Source organism: Panthera leo, chromosome C2 (assembly GCF_018350215.1).
Source record: "Panthera leo isolate Ple1 chromosome C2, P.leo_Ple1_pat1.1, whole genome shotgun sequence".
Classification (NCBI taxonomy): Eukaryota; Metazoa; Chordata; class Mammalia; order Carnivora; family Felidae; genus Panthera; species Panthera leo.
Window position 1 is genome coordinate 79,340,810 of NC_056687.1, and position 21,965 is coordinate 79,362,774.

The window sequence follows — 21,965 nt, forward strand, 5'->3', positions numbered from 1 at the left end:
AGTGACAGTAAATTTAAAACCACCTTGACATGGCAGAGAGCTGAAGCAGAGGAGCCACGGTGTGGAAACATATCCACCAACCACCACGGGGTTGCTGGTAGCATCCCCACTTTAACGGCCTTCTTCTACAGGGAAGGCAGTAAACACCTACATCTCTTGCCCAGCATATAATGCATTCCAGGAATCCTCTCCTGCATAACCCACCCAGCTGTATTTTTAAGGGCAGAGGGCAAGAGTAATTTTAATACTGGATCCTAAGGAAAAAGTAGAGATAAGGAGAAAAAAAGTGTCACTTTGATATTTAAAAGAAAAAAAAAAAACGCACTTATGTCACCCCTAAAAGTGATCTGCAAGGAAAAGATAAAGAGCACTCAAGAGCCTTTCATTATAATCCCTCTATACCCATCCAGCATTTCCTGCCTCTGTGTCTCCTACTCTTCCTCTCTCTCACCCATGCCGAAAAGCAAACCCCCTTTTGAAGACACTTAGACTCCACCAGGTGCGGGGCGGGAGGGGGGGGTGTGCGTGAGGCTGGCTCCTCTGTCTCCTCTTCGTACAATACCTGGAGACTATGAGAGCGTCACTCACACACTCACTGGCTTTCCACCTGCAGCAACAGCTCTTCTAAGGGCCTGGATGGCAGCCAGAGGGCAGCACAGAGGAAACTCAAAAAATTCAAGCACAGTCCACACCCTTCACTTAGCCTCCTGGGGAGACTTTCCCCCTTTTCTACCAGGTCAAATTCCACCCAGTGTTCAGGGCCCACATTAAATGCTTACTCCTCCAGGGAGACTTCCTTCATTTTCTCCATATCTGTCTCCAACCCCACCAAAACTAACATCTCTCTCCTTCAATGACCACAAATCCCTGAATCAGAGGTGCAATCTAAATATGATTACTCTCGGGGCACTGGGTGGTTCAGTCGGTTAAGCATACGACTCTCGATTTCAGCACAGGTCATGATCGCACAGTTCGTGAGTTCGAGCCCTACATGGGGCTTTGTGCTGACAGCACAGAGCCTGCTTGGGATTGTCTCTCTCTCCCCCTGCCCCTCCCGCACTCATGCTGTCTCCTTCTCTCTCAAAATAAACAAATCACTTTAAAAAAATCAAATAAGTATCATAACTCTTATCAGGGAGATTTCTAGTCCAGGCAATTCTCTCTCCAGCAAGAGTTACCTGCATTAACTTTCACCAGCCCCACTCCCCTCCGCGAAAAGATCTCTCAAGAGGGCAGAGACCGGGTCTAGCTCTGGTTGAATTCATTGTGTATCGAGATAAAACCTGTCTAAAGAAAGAATTAATACAAGTATATAGATAATTATCATACAGGAAAGACTCTATTAAAGACAAAGAAGGCAGGAGGAAATGAAAGATTCCAGGCTGAGAGCTAGGCAAGGCCATGCCGGATGTTTACTGAAGACCTTCTCACACAGAACAACGCATTACCTTAAAAAATGGAGGCAGCTAACAGTAACTGAGCATAAACTGTAAGTCGGGCAGAGCCATAAACATTTTCCAGGTATTCACTCTTGGGGTCCTCAAACTAACCTTGGAGGTAGGCAGCGTTTTCACCTCTAAATAAAGGGAGGAGGCAAAGGGGGTGCAGAGAGCTCACGCAAGTCGACAGGGGAAACAGAAGAACTGGCCTCAGCATTCAGTAGAGAGGCTCCAGCAGCGAATGTGCTGGACCATCACGCTCCACTACTTCTGCAGAAGACTGCCAGCATCCCACCCAAAGGAGGCGGGATGTGGTACTTTCTACAACCCAAGGGAGGGATTTCTGCAAAAGGGCCCAAGAAATGGCATCATGGGAGTAAAGGCAAATGTACGCAGAAACACCACATTCTAGACGTCATAGGAAGATGACCCTCTTGGGATTTTGAGAGAGAAGACTCAAGCCACTGGTCGGGCTGCAGCCTTTCTCCTGGACCAGACTCTGCCAACTGGGACTTGCTCAATCCATGCCGTGAGCAGTGAGGCTGAACTTCCGGTAGCACTATTGTTTTGTGAGTGACAGAAACGGGGTTGTTACCTTGACTGTGAACATTGGAAATGCTTTCTGATGATCTGACCAGCGTTTGCCTTCTAGAAAAGGTTAAAGGCCTTTTAGTGAAGGACTGGATGCGAAAAATCGAACTTAAATGGTGAAAGAGAGCATCTTGTGGCCAATCTTAATGATACTTAATTCTCAGATGAGGAATTCTGTAGTAAACAACCTCTTGATTCTGTGCAAAACATTTTTAATTTCATGCCCTGCTAATCACACAGCTGTTAAATTTCCCTTCCCATCAGTTGTAAAAAAATAAATAGATAATAATTGTAATAATAATTTAAGAAACAGTTGGGCATCAAACAAAATTTGAACCCTAATGAATTTTCCCATCTGGAATTAATAATGGAGTGGATGGTGAAATTGCCTGGATTCAGTTGATGTAAAGTTATATTACATTATTAAAAGTATCAAAATGTAATGCTCCAAACATCAAACGTTTCTAATATGCCAGCCACAGAATAGAAAGCCTACCTCACATTCTCAGGCAAGCTGGGCACTTGAGGTTTCGTTCCAACAGATTTTAACAACCCCTTTCCTTTCACTGTGACCTTCTCTCCTCTCGGCCACAAAGGCATGATATACATATGAGTACTGACCTGCCTTGGCATTAGACACTTGATGGTCCAGAGCCCAGAGAAGAGAAAGCAGTGCCTTCGTGTTGCAAACACATCAATCTAATCAATACAAGGAAATTAAAAAGCTGCCATTAACGCTGCAGGTCAAAACACGAGCTAAGAAGTAAACGATGGAAGGGAAAGGTTTTAAAGTATTTGGGGACAAGAGAAAGAGGTGGCCCAAAGAAGCAGGGAAGTAGGGAGTAAGCCAATGTTGCAGGAAAGAGGACAATGACCCGGAAAGAAACCTCAAACCCAGAAGTTGCAAAAGGGAACATCCAGTAAAGAAGGAGGTGACACATGTACTAAAAGAAATAAGTATAGTCAGATGGACCAGACTACCAGCAGGAGATCTGCAAAGAAGATATTCTCAAGTTTCTGTGCAGTGACTCTTTTCCCATAGCCCTGGCAATAAAACACGATAGGAAATGCCTAGAGCAGTAACGCACCGTGTCTTCATCTGGCTTGTTCAGACCTAAAAAGTTCATTCAACAAATTCCTTTCGGCTCTTAAAGGTGTGCTCAAACGCCACTTCCTTCAGGAAGCTTCTCCCCCATTCCACACCCACCAGAACCCTCCTCCGGGCTCCCACGGCATGCTGCCTATACCTCTTCTTTGTCACCTACATGGATTAGCTTGGTAAAACTGGACCTCCCACTGGATTGTAAACTCTGTGAAGGAAGAAATTACATACAACCCCACTCCCAGTCCTCAGTGCCAGGTCTAGGTTTGGCATAGCAAGCATTGAAGGGATGGATATGCTTTCTCAAGGAAACCAAGGAGAGAACACTTCCTTTTTAGGTCTTCTCATTAGAGAAAACAGAAATTAAATGATTTAGCAATTTACCCACTAGCGATTCCCCTACAAACCCCTAGAAATGACAACCACTATCAATATTCCCTTGCTCTTCTCAAGTTTACACGAGAAGCTCAGAACATGAACACAATTTTCGTAACTGTTACCATAGTCCACAGGAAGCAAAAAGTACAGTATAAAGGTACGGTGCTTTTCTGTCCTGAGCACAGGCTCACAACTGTTGGTGTGAGAATCATTTCCAGGAACCTAAGGTGCTTTCTCAAAATCTCAGGGTCCCTTCAGCCCCACCCTCCAGTCTGCATTTCATTGAAAACAACAGCATTTCCTTCATGCCTCATCATTAATGATAAAGTGGATGAGTCAACTCTACAAAACAAAACAGCACCAATAATCTACAATGAATGTCACTGCACTTGGACAGCAATTTATATATTCACTATCTCATTTCATCTTTTCTATGAGCTTCTGTCGCAAGAGGAAATGGGACAATTACTTTAGAGATGAGGAAACTCAACTCCACAAGGTATGATTTGTCCCCAAAACACAAAGCTCATGGAGGCTATGACAAGATGTGAGCTCAGGATTCATGATTCAAGACGCCCCTTCCAAAGTTGTGTTCATTTATACAAAGTCGTCTGTCTTATCTAAAGTGTTGATGGCACCACAAGTCAGTAACGGAGCCCCTGAGACTTACATGCATGAAAAGTTACCTGATTCAGATAAAGAAGGAGATGGGTTTTACGAAGATACAAAAGAAGGAGAAAGAGAAAGAGACAGTAAAAAAAGAAACCACTACGGGTGAAGACAGTCAGTTAAATTTCCTGGAGAACAGGGGTCTTGAACTGTACTTAAAAGGCGTGCTAATGAAAATGAGCCCACAAACCGACAGTTTCAGAATCATCCAGAAGCTCGTCAGAAATACACATTCTCCCACACTATGCTCTCAGACCCACTGGACCATCATCTCTGAGAGTGAGGTGCCCCAAGTGATTCCAGCACAGGCCAGACTTGAAAAGGGTTGCTTGAAAGTTCTGACAGGACCTCATAAATGAGAAGGTAACAGGTAGGTTCCAGGAGTTGGGAAATGACATTAATAAGAAGGAGGCCCAGAATCTAGAGAACTCAAAATACGTCAGCAAAGCAGATCTAGGACGATGGGCTGGAGAGGCAGCGTCCCCTGCGGGACTGGGTCTAAAAAGTTTCCCTATAGTCCTGCCGTGGAGAACGCTGAATGCAGGCAAGGAAGGCAGTGTAAGCACGTGGGCTCTACAGTCGCTCAGACCCAAGTACCGAACCTTGAGAGAAATGGCGCACACACGAAGAACAGGATCGTCATGCAACTCAAGACAACGGGTCACGTGTGGCACAGAGGCTGTTCAGAGGAGAACCTCCTTTACGACCTGGAGGAACCCAAATTCACCAGACAGACAAGGAGGTAAAGGAACATGGCAAAGATTCAAGACATAAAACATGATCTACCTCAGCACAAGTGAGGTGCCCTGGGATTCAGCATCCTCCCGTGGAAAAGCAGAGATTAATAATCCTGACCTAGTCCGATTGTGGAGGGGATTAAGTGAAGTAATTTTATGCAACCGCTCCTCGTGAAAGGCCCGGGACAGTGTCGACACTCAATAGAGCCTTCCCTTCCCTCTCAAGCTAATGCCTGGGAGGAAGAAGGAAATAGGCACAGAGCCCTCTCTGGGGCCAGTTGGTGAACTGCTGGCACCGAGGCTGTTTTCTCAAAAAATGTTCACAAGGCAGCCTGCTAGGGGAGTTCCTGTGGTTGGTAACCAACACACTTCTGCACATTCCATTTGAAGACCTCAGGCTCCCTCACTTCCTGCTTCTCACTCTTACTTTTCAGAGGGGCTGCATGTTCTCAAGTTTATCTTGAGCACAGCTTTCTTTCTAAATGACACGTCATTTCTACAGGCAAAAGTGCTCCAACTTCTTCTTTCAGATGGGACTCTCGGCCGCCCCGAAAATGGATCTAGCTCTAGTCTCAGATGATCTTTTCTTGGCCAATGGACACGATGGCTGGGGGTCTCCTGAAGTACGCCTGCTAGGGGATGTTGACTAGGGTTGCTCAAAGGCAAAAACAAAGTTCCAGAGTCAAAGGAGAGCAAGCTGCATGTTGTCCCAGAGGGTTCCCTAAAAGCAGCTAATGTACATTGTCAATACCTAAGAGGGCGCCAGAGTATGAGGTATTCTGCAGGTTGATGCGACCACTCTTTTTAGAGTGATGTCAACCTGGGCTAGTATTGATGGACCACGCATAAGAAAATGACTCAAAGGATGATATGGGTAAGGCAGGGATCACCCACCTGCCTACAGTCACCTCCCAGAAAGAATGTGAGGCTGCTCTAGTGTTTTTTGCTATGTTTTATCATCTTCCCATTCAATACCCTACTCACTGTTTCTCGCCCTCCCTCCAACGCACAGGATCCTCTAACCTCATCAACATTTGGTGAACGAACACCTTCTTTTCCACCACACTGCACGCTGGTACCTTGATTCTATCACTCCTTCCACTTGCTTACAAAGCATCTCCCTTGACCAAAATCCCACTCATTCAAGGCTTACCCAAATGTCACTTCCCCCACGAAGCCTTCCTTAATCCCTCGCCCTCCACCCAAGTTGGAAGGAGTGTTTTTTTCCTTCTCTGAACTTCCTCGCCAAGGTTCTGCTTTTTACTTTAAAGTATAGCTATCTGTGTACTGTGTCACCTTCACCGGGTGGTTAATACTTCGCACCTATCATCTTGTGTCAGCCTCGCAACATGCTAGGAGACAGAATAGGCAAGTATAATTATACTCACTGCACGGAGACAATACGGCTTAGTGGTGAAGAGAGCAGCTTCTGGAGACAGACTACCTGAGTTCCAGTTCTGCCTTTCCCTCTTATGAACATGTGACCTGGAAGCAAGTTGTGTTAAGTCTCTGGTGCTCAATTTTCCCTCTGTGAAATGGGAGAAGTAACAGTAACTTCCTCAGAGAGTGCTTGTGAGGATTGAGTGAGTTAATAATGCGAAGTGCTCAGAATAATACCTAACTCAATAAGCATTAAGTAAAAGTCCCAGGGAGTTCAGAAGTGGCCAGGTCAGAATTTTCCAGATTTCTGTCATGTGTCTTCCCTCCGTAATGCTACCTTTCAGTATTGCTCATCCATTGAGCAAGTATTTATTGAGCTCATAGATGAGCCAGGCATGAGTGTAGGCAACTGGGAAACAAAGACAAGGCTCTGAAGTCAAGGTCCTTAAGCTCTACCAAAGAGAAAAAAAGGGGCAGAAAGGAGTCAATGCAAAAGTAAGATAAGTAAACGGACAAGACAGGTGAGTGTTTTTGTTTTGGTTCACCCTCGTGTCACCTCCCCCCATCCTGACAACCCGGTACGGTATTCCACAGTGACAAAACGATGCAGAGAATGCTTCCTGCCGGATATGAAACTGTATTTCTAGAGCTCAACGTGTGTTCAGAACGTTTTGCCTCATCTCACCAGTTTCTTCAGGGCATGAGCCAGGAATCACTCCGGGGCTTTTCCCTCATTATCTTAGACACGTATTTTGGGTCATCCCTCCCCTCTCATCCAAATAAACCCAGGTGCATCCCCGGGGGCTGATATGTGACTCAGTACAAGAACATTCTGTCTTGGCACTCTGCTGCTGCTTCTGGACTCACACTGTTTGCATGAGATTTATTACCAGAGGGGCATTTCACTACAAGAAAGTGTCATGCACAGAACTGTAGACTTGACCACTGTCTCCCTTAAGGATTCCAGCTATTGAAAGAGTTAAATCAAACTAATCCCATAAACTGATTGCTGAGAAACTTTGAACATAATGTTTCTGCATCTTGCAAAATAGCCATTCTTCCTCTCTGCCATCTTTAGGACATGTTTTTCGTTTTGTTTTGTTTTATTTTATTTTGTTTTGTTTTGTTTTGTTGTTTTCATCTAGGAGAAATATTTTCTCCAATTTAATTGTATTATGCTCATACTTCAAGGCTTTTCTACAGTGTTACTGAGTCATGCGCCCTAGTCATTTGTCATTCTTACAGTCTCTGCCTGATTTGCTAATTCACAACTTTGTATCTTCCTCCCATACCATTCTAGGGGAAATATCCAGGCGTATGCACACCTTCCTCCCCACACTAGCTAAAACTCTCCAGCTTAAAGAGTAGCATTCATGGGGCGCCTGGGTGGCTCTGTCGGTTAAACGTCTGACTTCAGCTCAGGTCATGATCTTGTGGTTTGTGAGTTCAAGCCCCCGTGTTGGGCTCTGTGCTGATAGTTCAGAGCCTGGAGCCTGCTTCAGATCCTGTGTCTTCCTCTCACTCTCTGTCTCTCGGTCTCTCTCTCAAAAATAAATTAAAAAAAAATTTCAAAACAGTAATATTCATGTCCTTGACCAGAAGCCGATGAAATACTTGCAAACATTCTATACCTTCCTCTGCCTGTACTTATTGTAAATCATGGTCTTTCCTGACCCGAAAACTGCTGACTTGGAAAGTCAGTCTATTAAGGCAAGAAAGATGTAAGAATTAAATGCAAACACCAATGTGACCTCAGTTAGTGGCCCTTCCCTCGAATCTGTGCCATTGAAAGAACTTCCACGCAGGCTTCCTGAATGCACAGGTGGAGCCCGATACCAGAGTGGCCAACATCTGTTGATGTGTTTCTCCACCAAAACCTCTTGGGAAATGAGCCACAGAGTCCAAGAATGTTGAGTCCAATCCAGCTTGTGGACTGGGTGCCAGCTGGTAGGCAAACTGGTTATGCAAGCAATGGAAACTTTTACTTAAGCGAAATAGTATAGAAAACTAAATTAAAACAAATCTCAAGAGTGCAGCTACTCAAGGTAGAAAGGCCCAGGGTCCTCCTCGCTCACCCTGTACCCCAGGATCTGAGGCCAAATACCCACTCAGGACCCTGGGGTTCCTTGAAGCATAGATTAAAAATTCGCTGATATAATCTAATTTCAACCTTAACAATTCTTCAGGGAAACTGAGGGCCAAAGATAAAGCGCAGCTCATAGACATAGAGCTACCAAGTATCACAGCCATCAGCATCTTGAGAGAAATCATACTCTCTTTTCCAAAACATAAAACATTTATTTTTTAAATGTGTGTTAATTTTTGAGAGACAGACAGAGAGAGTGTGAGCAGGGAGGGGCAGAGAGAGGGAGAGAGAAAGAGAGACAGAGAAAGAGACAGAGAGAGAAAGAACCCAAGCAGGCTCCACAACGTCAGCACAGAGCCCAATGCCGAGCTTGAACCCACGAACTGTGAGATGGCGACCTGAGCCGAAATCAAGAGTCAGACGCTTAACCAACTGAGCCACCCCAGGCGCCCCCCAAAACATAAAACATTTATGATCGATGATTCTGCCCTTTCAACAGGATGTAGAAGTTGGTATAATCATTGTGCCAAGCAAAATTTAAAAATGCATCCAAGGTGAAAGAGTGGGCAACAGCAAATAAGGACACCTAAATTATACCTTGGGGCTCCCAACTTCTGGAAACACAAAACATCCATTCTCCCAGTTTCAAGTAATGGTTCTGCAGTGAAAACAACAAAGTGACAGTAGCCGGATTTTTTTTTAGCCACTATACATAAATGTGTCAGGCACAAAATCAAACCGCTCAAAAATAATGTGAAATCCAGTCAGTTTCAAGTACAGAAAAACACAGCATTTGTGAGGTGTGGGAGACACGTAACCTAAATGTGCTCCTTGGGTTAGTAACTTGAACTAGGAATTCAGTAAGAGAAGTGTGAGGAGCCTACAAAAGCGAACACTGAGCAAAAACATTGTGAGACACATTTGATATAATAGTCACATGACTAACAAACTGTCACATCAAACTTTCCTGCAATGTGGGAACACTTTGACACTTCATATTTTTAAAAACTGACATTTTGATTCATTACTGTAAATAGCACTTTGGGTTAAATATTGTGACAAGGAACAGATCATATATATATGTACATATACATGCACTCTATATATTACATGTGTATATTTTTCCTAGCTCTGTTACATTTGGAAATATATGAAACCTTTTCTTACAGTAACAGTTTGGGCCAGCGTGTAAACAGGCTACTGCACTCCTAAACCACCCCTTTTTCTTGTTAAGTAGGCAGATGGACAATGTTTCTTCACTCCACATAAAGCCAATGAAGCAGAGGGGTTTCAAGAGTAATAGGATGCCTTCTAAAGAGACTCCAAATAAGCCTGTCAATCCCAAGCAAAGGATGTTATCAAGGTTGTTTTAATTACCTGCACCTGAATTCACAAAACCGTTCTTGCAAACATGCAGAAAACATTTCTCTTGCCTTCAGAGTGGTCCTAATCTGCTTAAAGACAGACACAGACCTATGCAACTCTAAAGCAAGGTCAACTGCCTCAAACGTACGAGACGGAAAGACAGAGTCCTGCTTTTTTTGTTTTTCTTTTTTCCTTTTATTTATTTAGAGTGCATTATTTATAGTAAATCACATGTTCTCTTAGCCATTGTTCAGAGTAAAGTGACTCAATGGAATTAAAGTATGGGCATCCATGGGGACCAAAAATTTTTAGAAAGATTGCAAGAATACTCAGATACCCAAGACAAACTTTCTCCTCAAAGAAAATATAGTGTTTGATTTCCATCTAACACCAAACTATACAATTGTCTAACTTCTTAACTTTACCTACAACGCTAAAACAAAAGGTAAAATATTTATCTCCCTGAACATTCAAGTTTAAATTTCAATTTTTCCTTTGGTAATTCCAAAGTTATTATGCACTTTCAAAGTATAGACAACTTTATAAAAAGACCATAAGATAATCACACACACACACACACACACACACACACACACACACACACACAATACAGAAATAGATTTCACAAACATATTTGTCTTATATATTCAGCTTTCTCTCTGGACATGATACTATTATTATTCAACTCATCCTCCTCCTTAAACACCTAGAAAGTTAGATATGAAAAGGAAACATGATATATGTCAGATATTATACTCACTACAAATAAGCCTTGCCTCTATTCTGAAATTTAAATTAGGCGAAGTTGTTCTTCCTGACCACATACATAAATTATTTATGTATTTCAGAAAGGATGCAGAATGTTATCAATCCAACTCATCCAAATCCTACAGAAGTTAGGAAAGCATAATGGATATCATGTAATGAATATGTCAAATGTTGACAGGAACCTAGAAAACAACAATATCAACCAAAATCCTGGCTTTCACCACAGCATCCAAAATCCTTACATCCTTCTTTTATAACCGAAAATAGTGGTCTAACTTTGTTCTCTGCTAAATTAGTCAATTCATTTAGTGCAGAAGACCATTCGTCCCCCTATCCTGTATGTATCCAAATGTATTAAAAGTTTAAAAACTCTTACACACTAAAGTTTATCTCAAACTAAACAAATTAAAGAATATACAAGTGCACCATTTTTCCCTGGCTTACTGAAAAAAAAAAAAATCAGCTACGATGTTGTCCAAAGCACTTTAACAATCACTGTTTGAACACAAGGTCTCGTAATTATTTTCCCAAACTCTTAAGGGGGTAGGTTGCAACCTTAAAAGGTTGGAGACTCCACCATAGAAGGCTGAACCACTGTCTATGAAACAAAGCCCCTCCACAAGTAGTGGGGAAGAGCAGAATGGAATGTTACATTATTTGAAGACAGAAGGCCTAGATTCAAATCAAGTCTCTACCATTTATTACTTGAAGTGAGTCTGAGCTGGTTCCTTGACTCGTTTCGTCATTGCAGAACGAGGATAACACTGGACAGCATACTGGGTTTTATGGAAATTAAGACCATACAAGAAGTCATACAGAATCCAAGTTGGTGAGAACACTGTTCCCCAAACTCATCATTTGCCAACTTTCATTGCCAACTAAGAAAACTTGGAAGAGGTCAATGTGAATTCAACCAAGTTCAACTCAACAAAAATTTACTGTATGCTCATCATAGTGACTTGGATCCGTGTCAGGTGCCATATTTGAAAGGCAAGGGGGAGGGAGGGCAGGAGGGAGAGGAAGAGAGACGAAAAAAAGAAAGGGAGAAAAATCGCTTCTATCCCCTAGGCCCCTGTAATCTTGTGGAAAAGACAGCATTTCACATGCAAACTACCTTAAGAATATTTCACACTACATAATCAAGTACCCACCAAGAAAGGACAGTGCTGACAATGTCTCTCATGGTAGTCTCATGTGAGGTCCTATGAGAGGTCAGGAAAGGGTTCAGAGCAATAGAGACCATGACATGATTGTCCCCTGCCCCTTTAAGCATCTACCTGCCATGACCTCATCTGTGGCATCTGATAGGAAAGTGTCTCTGCCGATGGGCACTGCTGAGTGGCACCTCAGGCATTCACTCCGGGGTATCTGTCAGCCAACACTTTCTGTAACTCCCCACCATTTCCTCATTCCTTCCTCTGAATGGAGTTCCTCTCCCAGTTCAACTCCTCTGCCCATCCTTAGGGACAGTGACGTCCCCAGGCCTGGCTCATCTCCATCCACAGCCCTCGGGCAGGGGACGTGTGGCACAGTCGGAACAGGAGAAATCAGGAGATCCAAGTTCCCATCCCTTGTCCCTACTGCACTCTGTAACCTTGAGCAAGTCACTGCCACTCAGTGGGCCTTAGTATCCTCACCCAGCAAATGAGTGGAGGATATTGAAAAGCCCTTCCTACTCCCAAGCGTTCAATGTCTGTGTCCTGACCTACAGCTTCCAACAGTTTCCAAGTGACAACTGGGGCTCACCAGTCACACAGCGTCTGAAGAGGCACTGACATGACCACATCGACGGTTTCTATTGTGGGGAAGGTCAGGGGCTCCTTCAGAAAATAGCTGATCTAAACAGAGCCCAAGGACTGTCATGGCAACACTTCTCACAAGCTGCCAGAGGTAGGGAGGAAAAGCAGCCAATGTGCGTGTGCAGCTGCCTCATTTCAGAACAGCACTCAAACCTCGTTAATATCATCTTGCTTAATACCGAATCCCATAGATCATAAGCTATTTTTACTATGTATTTAACAGATCTGTGTCTCATCTTCCCTGCCAGCATTTTCACAGTCCAGTACAGAGAACTCTGCTATTGGAGAGCCTACGGAACCTCGGGCTGCCCAGGGTTAACTCAGAAGAAGGAGAGATGGGGAAAAGGAAAGCGAGCAGGGGGAAGAAATATAGAGTCAGAGGATTGCAGGTTTGGGGAAACGAAGGAGGAAGATGTAATAAGAGCAAGTAGGAGCCAATAAGGCCAACAGTCATGTGTGAGACACGAGTCTGGATCTCCCAAGACTCCGCTATGTACTTAGGAGAACACAGGCCCTCCCACCCCAGTCTTGCTCAGTCTTGATCACAAGCGCCTCCCCAGCACAGTGTGCTCATCAGAGCTTCTAAGGAGGGGCTTTTGCTAAATATCCCGTTTGCAACTGTCTCCCTCACGCGGAGTGTAAATTCTAGCTTACGACGACAGACCGAGCTAACGGAGGTGAAAGCGCCTGTCACGAAGACTGCCACATAACAGATACCCAGGAAACGTCCGCTTGTTTCTCTCTGCTCCACACAGCCATAGTGCTGTGTGTACCGTCTTTATTCCTAAAGGTCTTCAGAGAAAGGAGGAACCCAGCCAAGGCCTGAGTGGTGAGCAGGAACTCAAGGCGTAACCTTCCCTCTCCTGCTTGGTCAGACGGGGGCGCCCTTCTCAGACCTACTGCTGATTGGGCAGATAAAGTATGGTCAGTCATTTCTTCCCTGGGAGAGGGCTCTAGGCAGTTGTTGGGTCCCTTTCTGAAATTCTGTAAGCCTCCAAGTGTCATGGCCATCTTAAACACAAGCAACACAGAATGGGGAAAACTGTTGAAGAATATAGTTACAGGTTTCTTTATTGAGCACGATGTATAAGGCACTACCAGGAGTTGACGGGAATTTGGAGAAGCAGAACGCAGTCCTGAGATTCAGAAGCCTTATAATATGTGTACAGGAGGGGCAGAGGATGGGTGTGAGGAAACATGAAAAGATGGCAATAGAAAATAGGGTTTCATTATAACACAGTCCAAGGCTAAGACGGTGTATGTCAGAGCCAAGAGGTAGAGAAAGAAAGCTTCCGTAAAAGGTAGGATACGAGCTGTCCTTTAAGCAGGAGAGCAGGGCCCACACAGGCAAAATGGCGGGAGGTGACATTTTATAGGAGCTGGTCCTATGCAGGAGAAGGGTCAGCAGTGTCTTATATGGTCCCATGTCTTATTCGTTTTATGTCTCAGATCATTTGATCAGTCTATGTTTGATGCATTAAAGGCCAGAATAGGGGTGCCCAGGTGGCTTAGTCAGTTAAGTGTCCCACTTCGGCTCACGTCATGATCTCAGGGTTCGCAGGTTTGAGTCCCACGTCGGGCTCTGTGCTGACAGCTCGGAGCCTAGAGCCTGCTTCAGATTCTGTGTGTGTGTCTCTCTCCCCCCACCCCACTCTCTCTCTCTCTCTTTCAAATATAAGCATCAAAAAAGTTTTAAAGGTGAGATTAATAATGGTCACCTCCACCCGTCCCTCATCATGATGCCATGTGGGGTAGTAGGAAGATGGCCCTGTCCCACTGACTCTATCAGCTGTCAGGGTCGAGCTCAATGGCTTATCTGGCTCCATGATAGGAGATCTTACATAATTCCAGTTGGAGTTGAAGCTTCTTGACAGCCATCTTGTCCAATGCTCACGTTTTGCAGATGGGTAGACACAGTCCCACCAAAACAGAAGTGATTTCTCTTGAGTGAAGATTTCTGTTAGCCATTTCCTGTTCTCTGGACATGGCTGGTAGTCACCTGCTTCTGGGTCTTGCCTGACAGAGGCTTCCCCTCCACTTCCTGTAACATCCCATCCAAGTCCATTTAACCATCTTTTAAAGCGGACTCCAATCCAGTTTCTACAAGAAACCCCCAGGTAGAAAGACGCCTTCAAAATTCTCTCACTCACAAAGTGTAATTACTGAGCTCACACATCACACTGAGTCTTGGTTGGCCCTGACTCAAACTCACCTCCACATCCCTGCTACCTCCCTTCTTCAATTTCTTAGCAACCCACCCTGCTCGGTAGGTGCTATGTAAATGCTTATTAAGCCAGGCTGGTCTGCAACCTCAGTTTTTCTGACACTCAGCCAAGAACCTTCTCAAACATATCATGCAGCATCTGATCATTCCAAGTCTAGAAGTATGCAATCCCCAGAGCAGCGAAAATAGTTTCAACCTCTTCCAAATCCATCAAGCTATTTACCAGACTGACTAAATACGTAGCAGGAGACAGGAGACATAAAGGAAAGGAGAGGAGGGGCAAAGGTCATGGACTACAAATTGGATAAACAGCCGTGCCTGTGAGCTAAGGAGCACGGGCATCACCATCCCGACGTCACAGGGAAGAAACCTGCAATGCAGAGATTCAATGGCTGACCCAGGTCTCCTCCAGAGTCCCCAGTCGGAGCAAGGAGATCCAGCCCTACGGTCTAAAAGGGTACTGTTTTCACCACTGTGCAAAAGCATCAGGTGGACAGTCTCGACACGCAGCCATCAGCTGGGCCGACCCCTTGATTCTACAGCAGAGCATGGGGTACATCTGGGGAAGCCACCTTTGGCAGAGCTTCAAAACAGGTGGCGCTCAACTAGCAAAGTCAGTGAAATCATGGCAGGAAAATTGGGAGGCAGAGCTGTGTAACTCCAGAGGCAACCCAAGGCACACATCAGATGGGAATTTTTAAAAATCTCATTAAACACACGAGGACTCGGATGCCAGCACACAGAGTGATGGCCCCAGCCAGGCAGCAAAGGCACATTGGCACTGTGTAATTTGTCCATTCACCAATATGCTTCCCGAAAAACACCCATATGCTTTCTTTTCGCTTCCATATGCTTTTTTAGCAAGGAAACTAAAATATTTCATTAGTTTTGAGTAATTAATAATTACTTATTTCACAATACTCACCCTCATTAAAAAACGAAAATAACTGATTAAGCTGCAGGATCCTGGCTTTCGACTCAAGCTTTTTTTTTATTATTATTATTTTTTTTTAATTCCTCCCCTCTAGGAATTGAGTAATAGAGTAAAACAGCCAGTGTGGAAACATTCGCACTATGGGGGGAAGGAGAGTTCTCATCCGCACGGCCCAGCGTTCCTCCTGACTGAGACATCATGGTTTAATGAAAAGAACATGGACTTTGTGAGCAGAAAGATCTGGGATCCAATCCCAGTTTGACCCCTGTGAGTCGTACTGCTGAGGAAATGAAGGGCGTTGAAAAGATAAAGGCTGCTGGATTCCTTCAACCCAGTTTTCCGTTATTCCCAGGGAGCAACTTCACAGGCTTCCCTCCCACCATCACAAGGCATGGGTAAGGCATGCCCCGGGAAGGCTGGCAGTGTGCCAGTAGCTGGCACCAGGCCATGGCCAATAGCCTTGACATTGATCTCAGGCACAAAACAATGCTTCTCAAACTCTAATGAGCAAAGGAACTACCTGGGGATCTTGTTAAAATGCAGATTCTGATTCAGGAAGTCTGGAGTGTGGCCTAAAGTCTGCATTTCGAACAAGCTCCTAGGTGATGTTGAAGTTCCTGGTCTTCAGACCAAACCCTGAGAAGCAAGGACCTAAAAAGTACCATGATGAAATCAGGAAATAGAGTCTGTAGAAACAGGACAACCATGCCTGTCTCTTCAGCTATGACGAGGATTATCAATGACATTAACAATATGCCTCTGTGTACTGAACTTGTCCTCACAACAGTCCTGTCGGTGGGGCATGATTTCCATTTTACAGACAACAAAACCGAGACCCAAAGAAATCAGGTAACGTATTCAAGATCACACAACGAGTTCCGCAGGATTCCCAATCCCAGTATACCAAGCCTATCTGTTGTGTTCTGTTGTGTGAGTGCTAGCCAATAGAAGACAGAAAATTCAGGTAGATCCCCCCGCAGAGGTTGGTAGGAAGTCTGGTTTTTATTCTGCCTCCGTTTCCCCATGAGAGAGGTGAAGGCATTGCCCCTGATCATCTCGGAGGCCTCTTCCACCTCTGACACCAGCTTTCGCTCTCATGGCTCCCACGTACATTCACAGTGCCTCACCGAGCGCGATGCATGAGCTTCACGCATGTGGCAGACATTACATCTTGGCACGATCCAGGTTCTGGCTGCTCACATCTGCACTTGTGCTGATCCGTGCACGGTCAGAAGTCTATCTCTGTTTAAAAATCCCACGCTCAGTATACCAGGGAGCAAACAACCAACGGATTCCCCAAAGCATTGACATTCCGATTCAGTTGATGACCAGCTCACAGGTATCAGGGCGCTAGGACTCTAATCTCTCTTGGTCTCCTCCTCGCTTCACTTACAAAAATTAAGAAACCGAGACCACTAGCCTGATTGAAGTTTGAAGAAAAAGGAAAAAAAAAATGAGTGATTTAGAATACATTTTATACAACTGTCCAAAATTTCTTAGTCTGCCTGCAGCTGCCAGATAAGCACTTAATTAATAAATTATCATATAATGACTCAGGATATATGATCTTGTCCCTCTCTGAACTCCCACAGCACACATTCGCTGCACTCCTTTGGGGCCCATTCACCATTTTCTACCAGGGATTGTTACGGTTTATGCAATTTTCATTGTCCCTATTCATATTCAGTATGGTTTCTGGAGGTAATCACATATGTAGGACCAGATCTGGATTTAAATCCAGACTTTGCTATTTATTAGCTGTATGCTTAGGCAAATTATCAACCACTCTGAGCTCAGTCTCTGTACGTGAAAAATGGAAAAAAAAGTAATTTTTTTGTTTTGTTTTGGGAGATTAAATGAAATAATATACTAAAATGGCTATCATGTGCTGATTCTGGGTTAAAATTAATGTGTGTGAGTGAGCAAGTGAGTGAGTGCGTGAGTGAGTAAAGCTAGCAGAACAGCGGTTTCAATATTAAAATATCACTCAACAGTTTAGCACATTTAAATGTCCAGGGTCACACTCACAAATGAGGTGGAAACTCAGAGTAGAACTATAGGTGAACTACGGAAAAGTCCAACAGCAACAGGAAATGTATGTTAGCCAAACATCGAAGAACATCTTTTGCTTAACCTAGAACCTCCATCGGCATTCAGAAGGTCTACAAACCTCCTAAAAGTATAGACAGCATTCTCTGAAGATGTGCATTTTCTAATTATTTCAAAGATTCCCCTCAGTTTTTAAATATTCCATAATCTTCTTCCCTCTACTCCCGCCCCGTGCCTCACACACAGGCACCACACACAAATTAAAAACTACTGCCTTAGGCAAGTCCCTTGACAAAATCAAAGAGACTTGTCAACTGAGGGGGGAAAAAGATGTATTTAATTTTTAAAAGGCTGAGAGATGCAAGGGCACTGTTTAGAACCTCCACGGGCAGTAGAAGTTATGGTAACGGGCATTCCAAAGCACACAGAGACGCTTCTGAATTCAAGGCCTGGCTCAGCTGCGAACTTGCCATGGGGCCTTAGACTAAACAGAGACCCATGAAAATCAGGAACGAGAGAAGCTTTGACATCATCTCTTGCACCCCTCCTTCTCTTCCCATCACAGAGATGGAGAAACTGAGGTTCAAGGGAAGGTCATGGCTTCACCAGAGTCAAAGCACATTGATGAGAGCCGGAATGAACTTCAGACTCAGTAAAATGATTTCCACACTCTGTATTTCAGTATTAGGAGGTCCAAGATAAGTGTTTAGATCCAGTGGCTTCTAAATTATCTTCTCAATGATGGATAATTACTACTCTCTTCTCTGGACCTGGAAATCTCATGAAGACATGAGTTTGGTTTTGGCAAAGATCATTCCAGCTGCTTTTCAGGCCCAGCCCAGTCCCATAAGAACAAAGCAGAGAGAAAGTCTGAAAGAATGAGAGACGCTGCTATTAATCTTGTGTAGCACTACACCTAGGAATTACAGGCCTTGAACTAGATTTCACTGTGTTGGCTATTACTCTCCTGTCCTCTTGCTTATCAATCCTTCATCCGTCTTCCCTTTATTAATGTTCCCAACTATGCACAGTAAACAGCCAGCTAGGAGCTCATCCCCAGCTTCCTATAATTCACTGGATCAAAAAAGGGCAGGAGGCGGGTGGAGGAAACAGTGGTGATGTCAGGGTCAAGTAATCTTTTACAGGAAAGATTGCAGGGGAATCCATAGTCTCCTAATAAAAAACAGTCAGCAGAAGCCAGCCAGAATTCTCTACTCCATTGCCCCAAGGAATTAACAAAGATGCCTGGAATCCATTTTTGCTTTAAAAGCATCTTGCATCCCTGCATTGACACTGAGACGGGTTTTGCCCAAAAGACATTGGCCCTTTAAATATTGGGAACAGAAAGGACAGTTTATAGAAAGAGACAGCTCTCCTGAAACAGAGCTACAACTATGGAGTCAGAAGAAAAGTTCTAGACCAAGATCTGCCACTAATATCTCAGACAAATCGGACTCCCTCCCTGACCACAAATCTCAGTCTCTGAAAGGAGGGAATCTGGCTCGATTGGTTCTTAAAGTCCCCTCTGGCTTTGACATTCTGACCTCTCCTTACAGGTCAATGACTCAACCTGGAAAAGTCAACAACAGAAGAGGAACCCATCAACATAACCAGGGGATAAGTGTCCTAGACCCTCTAGAAATGAGACCCAGATTATGGAGTAGAAAAACAAGAAGGAAGATGGATTTTTGTTTCTCTTTTCTAACCAGAAACTGAACGTTGCTGGCGATAAGGGATGATCCGTGCATAAACACTCTATCATGGTATACACAGAATTTAAATCATAAACTGCTCTTCTGGTACGTTAAAGAACCAAGGATAATAGAGATACTGACTTCCCAGCACTGGCTCCGTAGCAGAGTCATAAGACTTTCCTATGACTTTGGAAAAATGACAGGAGGAGAAAGAAAAGACTGGCTAAGAAACAAAATCACAGACAATAGGACATTTGACTAGAAGTAATGCCATGATCAACTGGTCCAACTCCATCTGTTGTTAGATGCTGAAATGGACCCCTGGAGAGGGAAAGTGACTTGCCAAGGTGACACAGCCAGAGCTGGGATTAGAATTAGATTCTCATGACTTCTGCTTCACACAACATAACATAAAACACATGGCTTCACTCCCCCAAACAATGCAATTCTATCCAGGTAACTAAGAAAATCATCTCATGTATTATAATATCACTGCCTCTTCCTCCACCTCAAAAAAGCAGTAACTGATTAATTTAATTTAAGGTACAGGAGGGCTGTTTCCATCAAATTATAATCAACAATTCACTCTAGCAATATAGACAAGTCCATGATAATTAATTCAGTATTATTCATCCTTGCTAATGAATCACCCGGTGGAAAACAAGGATAATCAACGGCCTACAGGAGGCCAGAAGCCTATTCTCGTTCAAGTACAGATCTTGCCTATTGAAGAACACTGGGTATCAGCTCTAAATAGTAAACAGGGTGCAGGGTTTCAGATTCCATGAAGCGCAGCTTTAAATAGATTTGGTTTGGAAGTGGAACAGGGAACACACCACAGTCAGTGGATCAACGTTGAAAGCGGAGAAAAACAATGATTACGCTCATTAAGTGGGTACCTGTTGACACATCTACTGTCAAGTCTAATTATTTACTTAAACTGTTATTCTTTCTTCATTACTGCCACCGATACCAATTATTACCACCAGATTATTTTAAATTTCTGCAGCGTGCCCTGAGAATATGTCCTTCTCTACCCTCCAAAGGTTATTTGAGCAGTTTTTATCTTTCCCTTCTCACACCCATCCCGAGCTCCAAAATACAGAGGATGGATGGAGCAGATATAGGTAAAAGTCGCCTTTCTTGAGAGCAATTGTTTCTTAACCTTTCAAGGCTTGTTTAAACTCCTATTTGTGGTTTCAAGATGGGTTCAGTGCAGAAGGGGGACACACAGCCACTTTTCAAAGCTTACTCTATTAATATTTAACAACTGGTATTTGGAGAAAAGTTAATGAACTGCAGCTTCTACATGAACAACTCAGACCTCTTCCTAACAGAGCTACCAAAACTTTGATATTACATGCCTACAGAACATTCTTTTCTAACATATTTATCCACGAAAGTACAGGAAATATATCGGAACGGAATTTTTGCAGGAGTATTTTATGGACTAGAGAGGGACCAAAAGATGGGCAGGAGCCATTCATGTATTTTTGGCCACTACAGAGTTTTTTTTTGTTTTCTAATTTTTTAATGTTTATTTATTTTTGAGAGAGATAGAGAGAGATACAGTACAAGCAGGGGAGGGGCAGAGAGAGAGACACACACAGAATCCGAAGCAGCCTCCAGGCTCGGAGCTGTCAGCACAGAACCCGAAGTGGGGCTTGAATCCACGGACAGTGAGATCGTGACCAGAGCCGAGGTCAGATGCTTAACCGACTGAGCCACCCAGGCGCCCCCACTACTGTTTTTTTTTGTAACCATCTCTTTTGTAGGAATGAGAATAAAATCTAAACAAGTGGCTGCCATTCTGATCTAATTATAGAGGAGTTTCACAGGCTGTGCATCACCCACCTTGTTTATACATGACATGTTCTTATTTGATGTGTGTGAATATTAGCTTTAAAAACCATATTAATGAAAAAAACATGTTAATGTAATACCATCATTTCCACTCAATTCTAAACTGTTAAGTCCTACAAATATGGGGCACAGCAAGAGACTTTAATGTTTTCAAAGGTCTCTGTAACTAAAGTCATGTTTAAGTTCAAGATCATAGAAATAACATACCAACACAATTACTGAAATATTCAGCAAAACAAATGTTTACAGTACTTTAAGTGCTGGTATAAAATCTTCTACAAAGTTGCTACAGTGCAGGGTCTGCAGTTAGGCCCACCGTATTGACTGTGTCACCTCTTTTTGGCGCAAGTCTTCTCATAGATGACATCGAATACAGCAGACCTAGCTGAGAAGTGCAGTTATGAGCTGGTTAGCCGCAAAAGAAAACTCACATCTTGCACATTTTGCAACTATCGTGCTTCCTTTGAATTTTTTTTCTGGCCTCTGTTTTCTTGACAAACTCAATGCAAATAACACTCTTTTGCCAAAAGTCTATCTCCTTCACACAGGTCCCCCAGAACAGTGGCATCTGGATACTATGGGTCCTGAGTTTCAAAAACCTCTAACTCACTTGATGTATTGTTAGGATTTTGTTGTCATCGTCATAGCCTTGGATTATGTCATTTTGAGATCTTTCTGGGGAAGCTGAGAGATGCCCCCACCAAGTAGAGTTTGATCCCTTCAAAGCCAGGTAGCATGGCAACATAGGGTAATGAAAAATTCAGCCAGTCAAGGGCTCGGAAACTGGAGAGAAGCCGTCCTGCCACATGCTAGCTGGGGACACCAAAAGAGAGTAGATAAGAACACACCATATCATGGACACGTAAACAATTGTTAAGTCTGAGTCT

The 21,965-nt window shown here is 43.7% G+C and overlaps 1 protein-coding gene across 6 annotated transcripts in view; it reads right to left on the reverse strand.

Moving 5' to 3' along the window:
- The window catches only part of LOC122229688 (LIM domain containing preferred translocation partner in lipoma), a 680,467-nt gene that overhangs the window by 478,416 nt on the left and 180,086 nt on the right, over positions 1 to 21,965 (reverse strand). Inside the window, exon 1 of one of the 6 annotated variants that reach the window (XM_042955067.1) lies at positions 16,600 to 16,748. The exons of the other annotated variants lie outside the window; for them this stretch is intronic. Within the exon in view, the coding sequence (XP_042811001.1) occupies positions 16,600 to 16,626 (27 nt within the window). The 5' untranslated portion in view covers positions 16,627 to 16,748. Of the gene's footprint in view, positions 1 to 16,599; positions 16,749 to 21,965 lie in introns of those variants that run through there. 6 annotated transcript variants of the gene reach the window in all.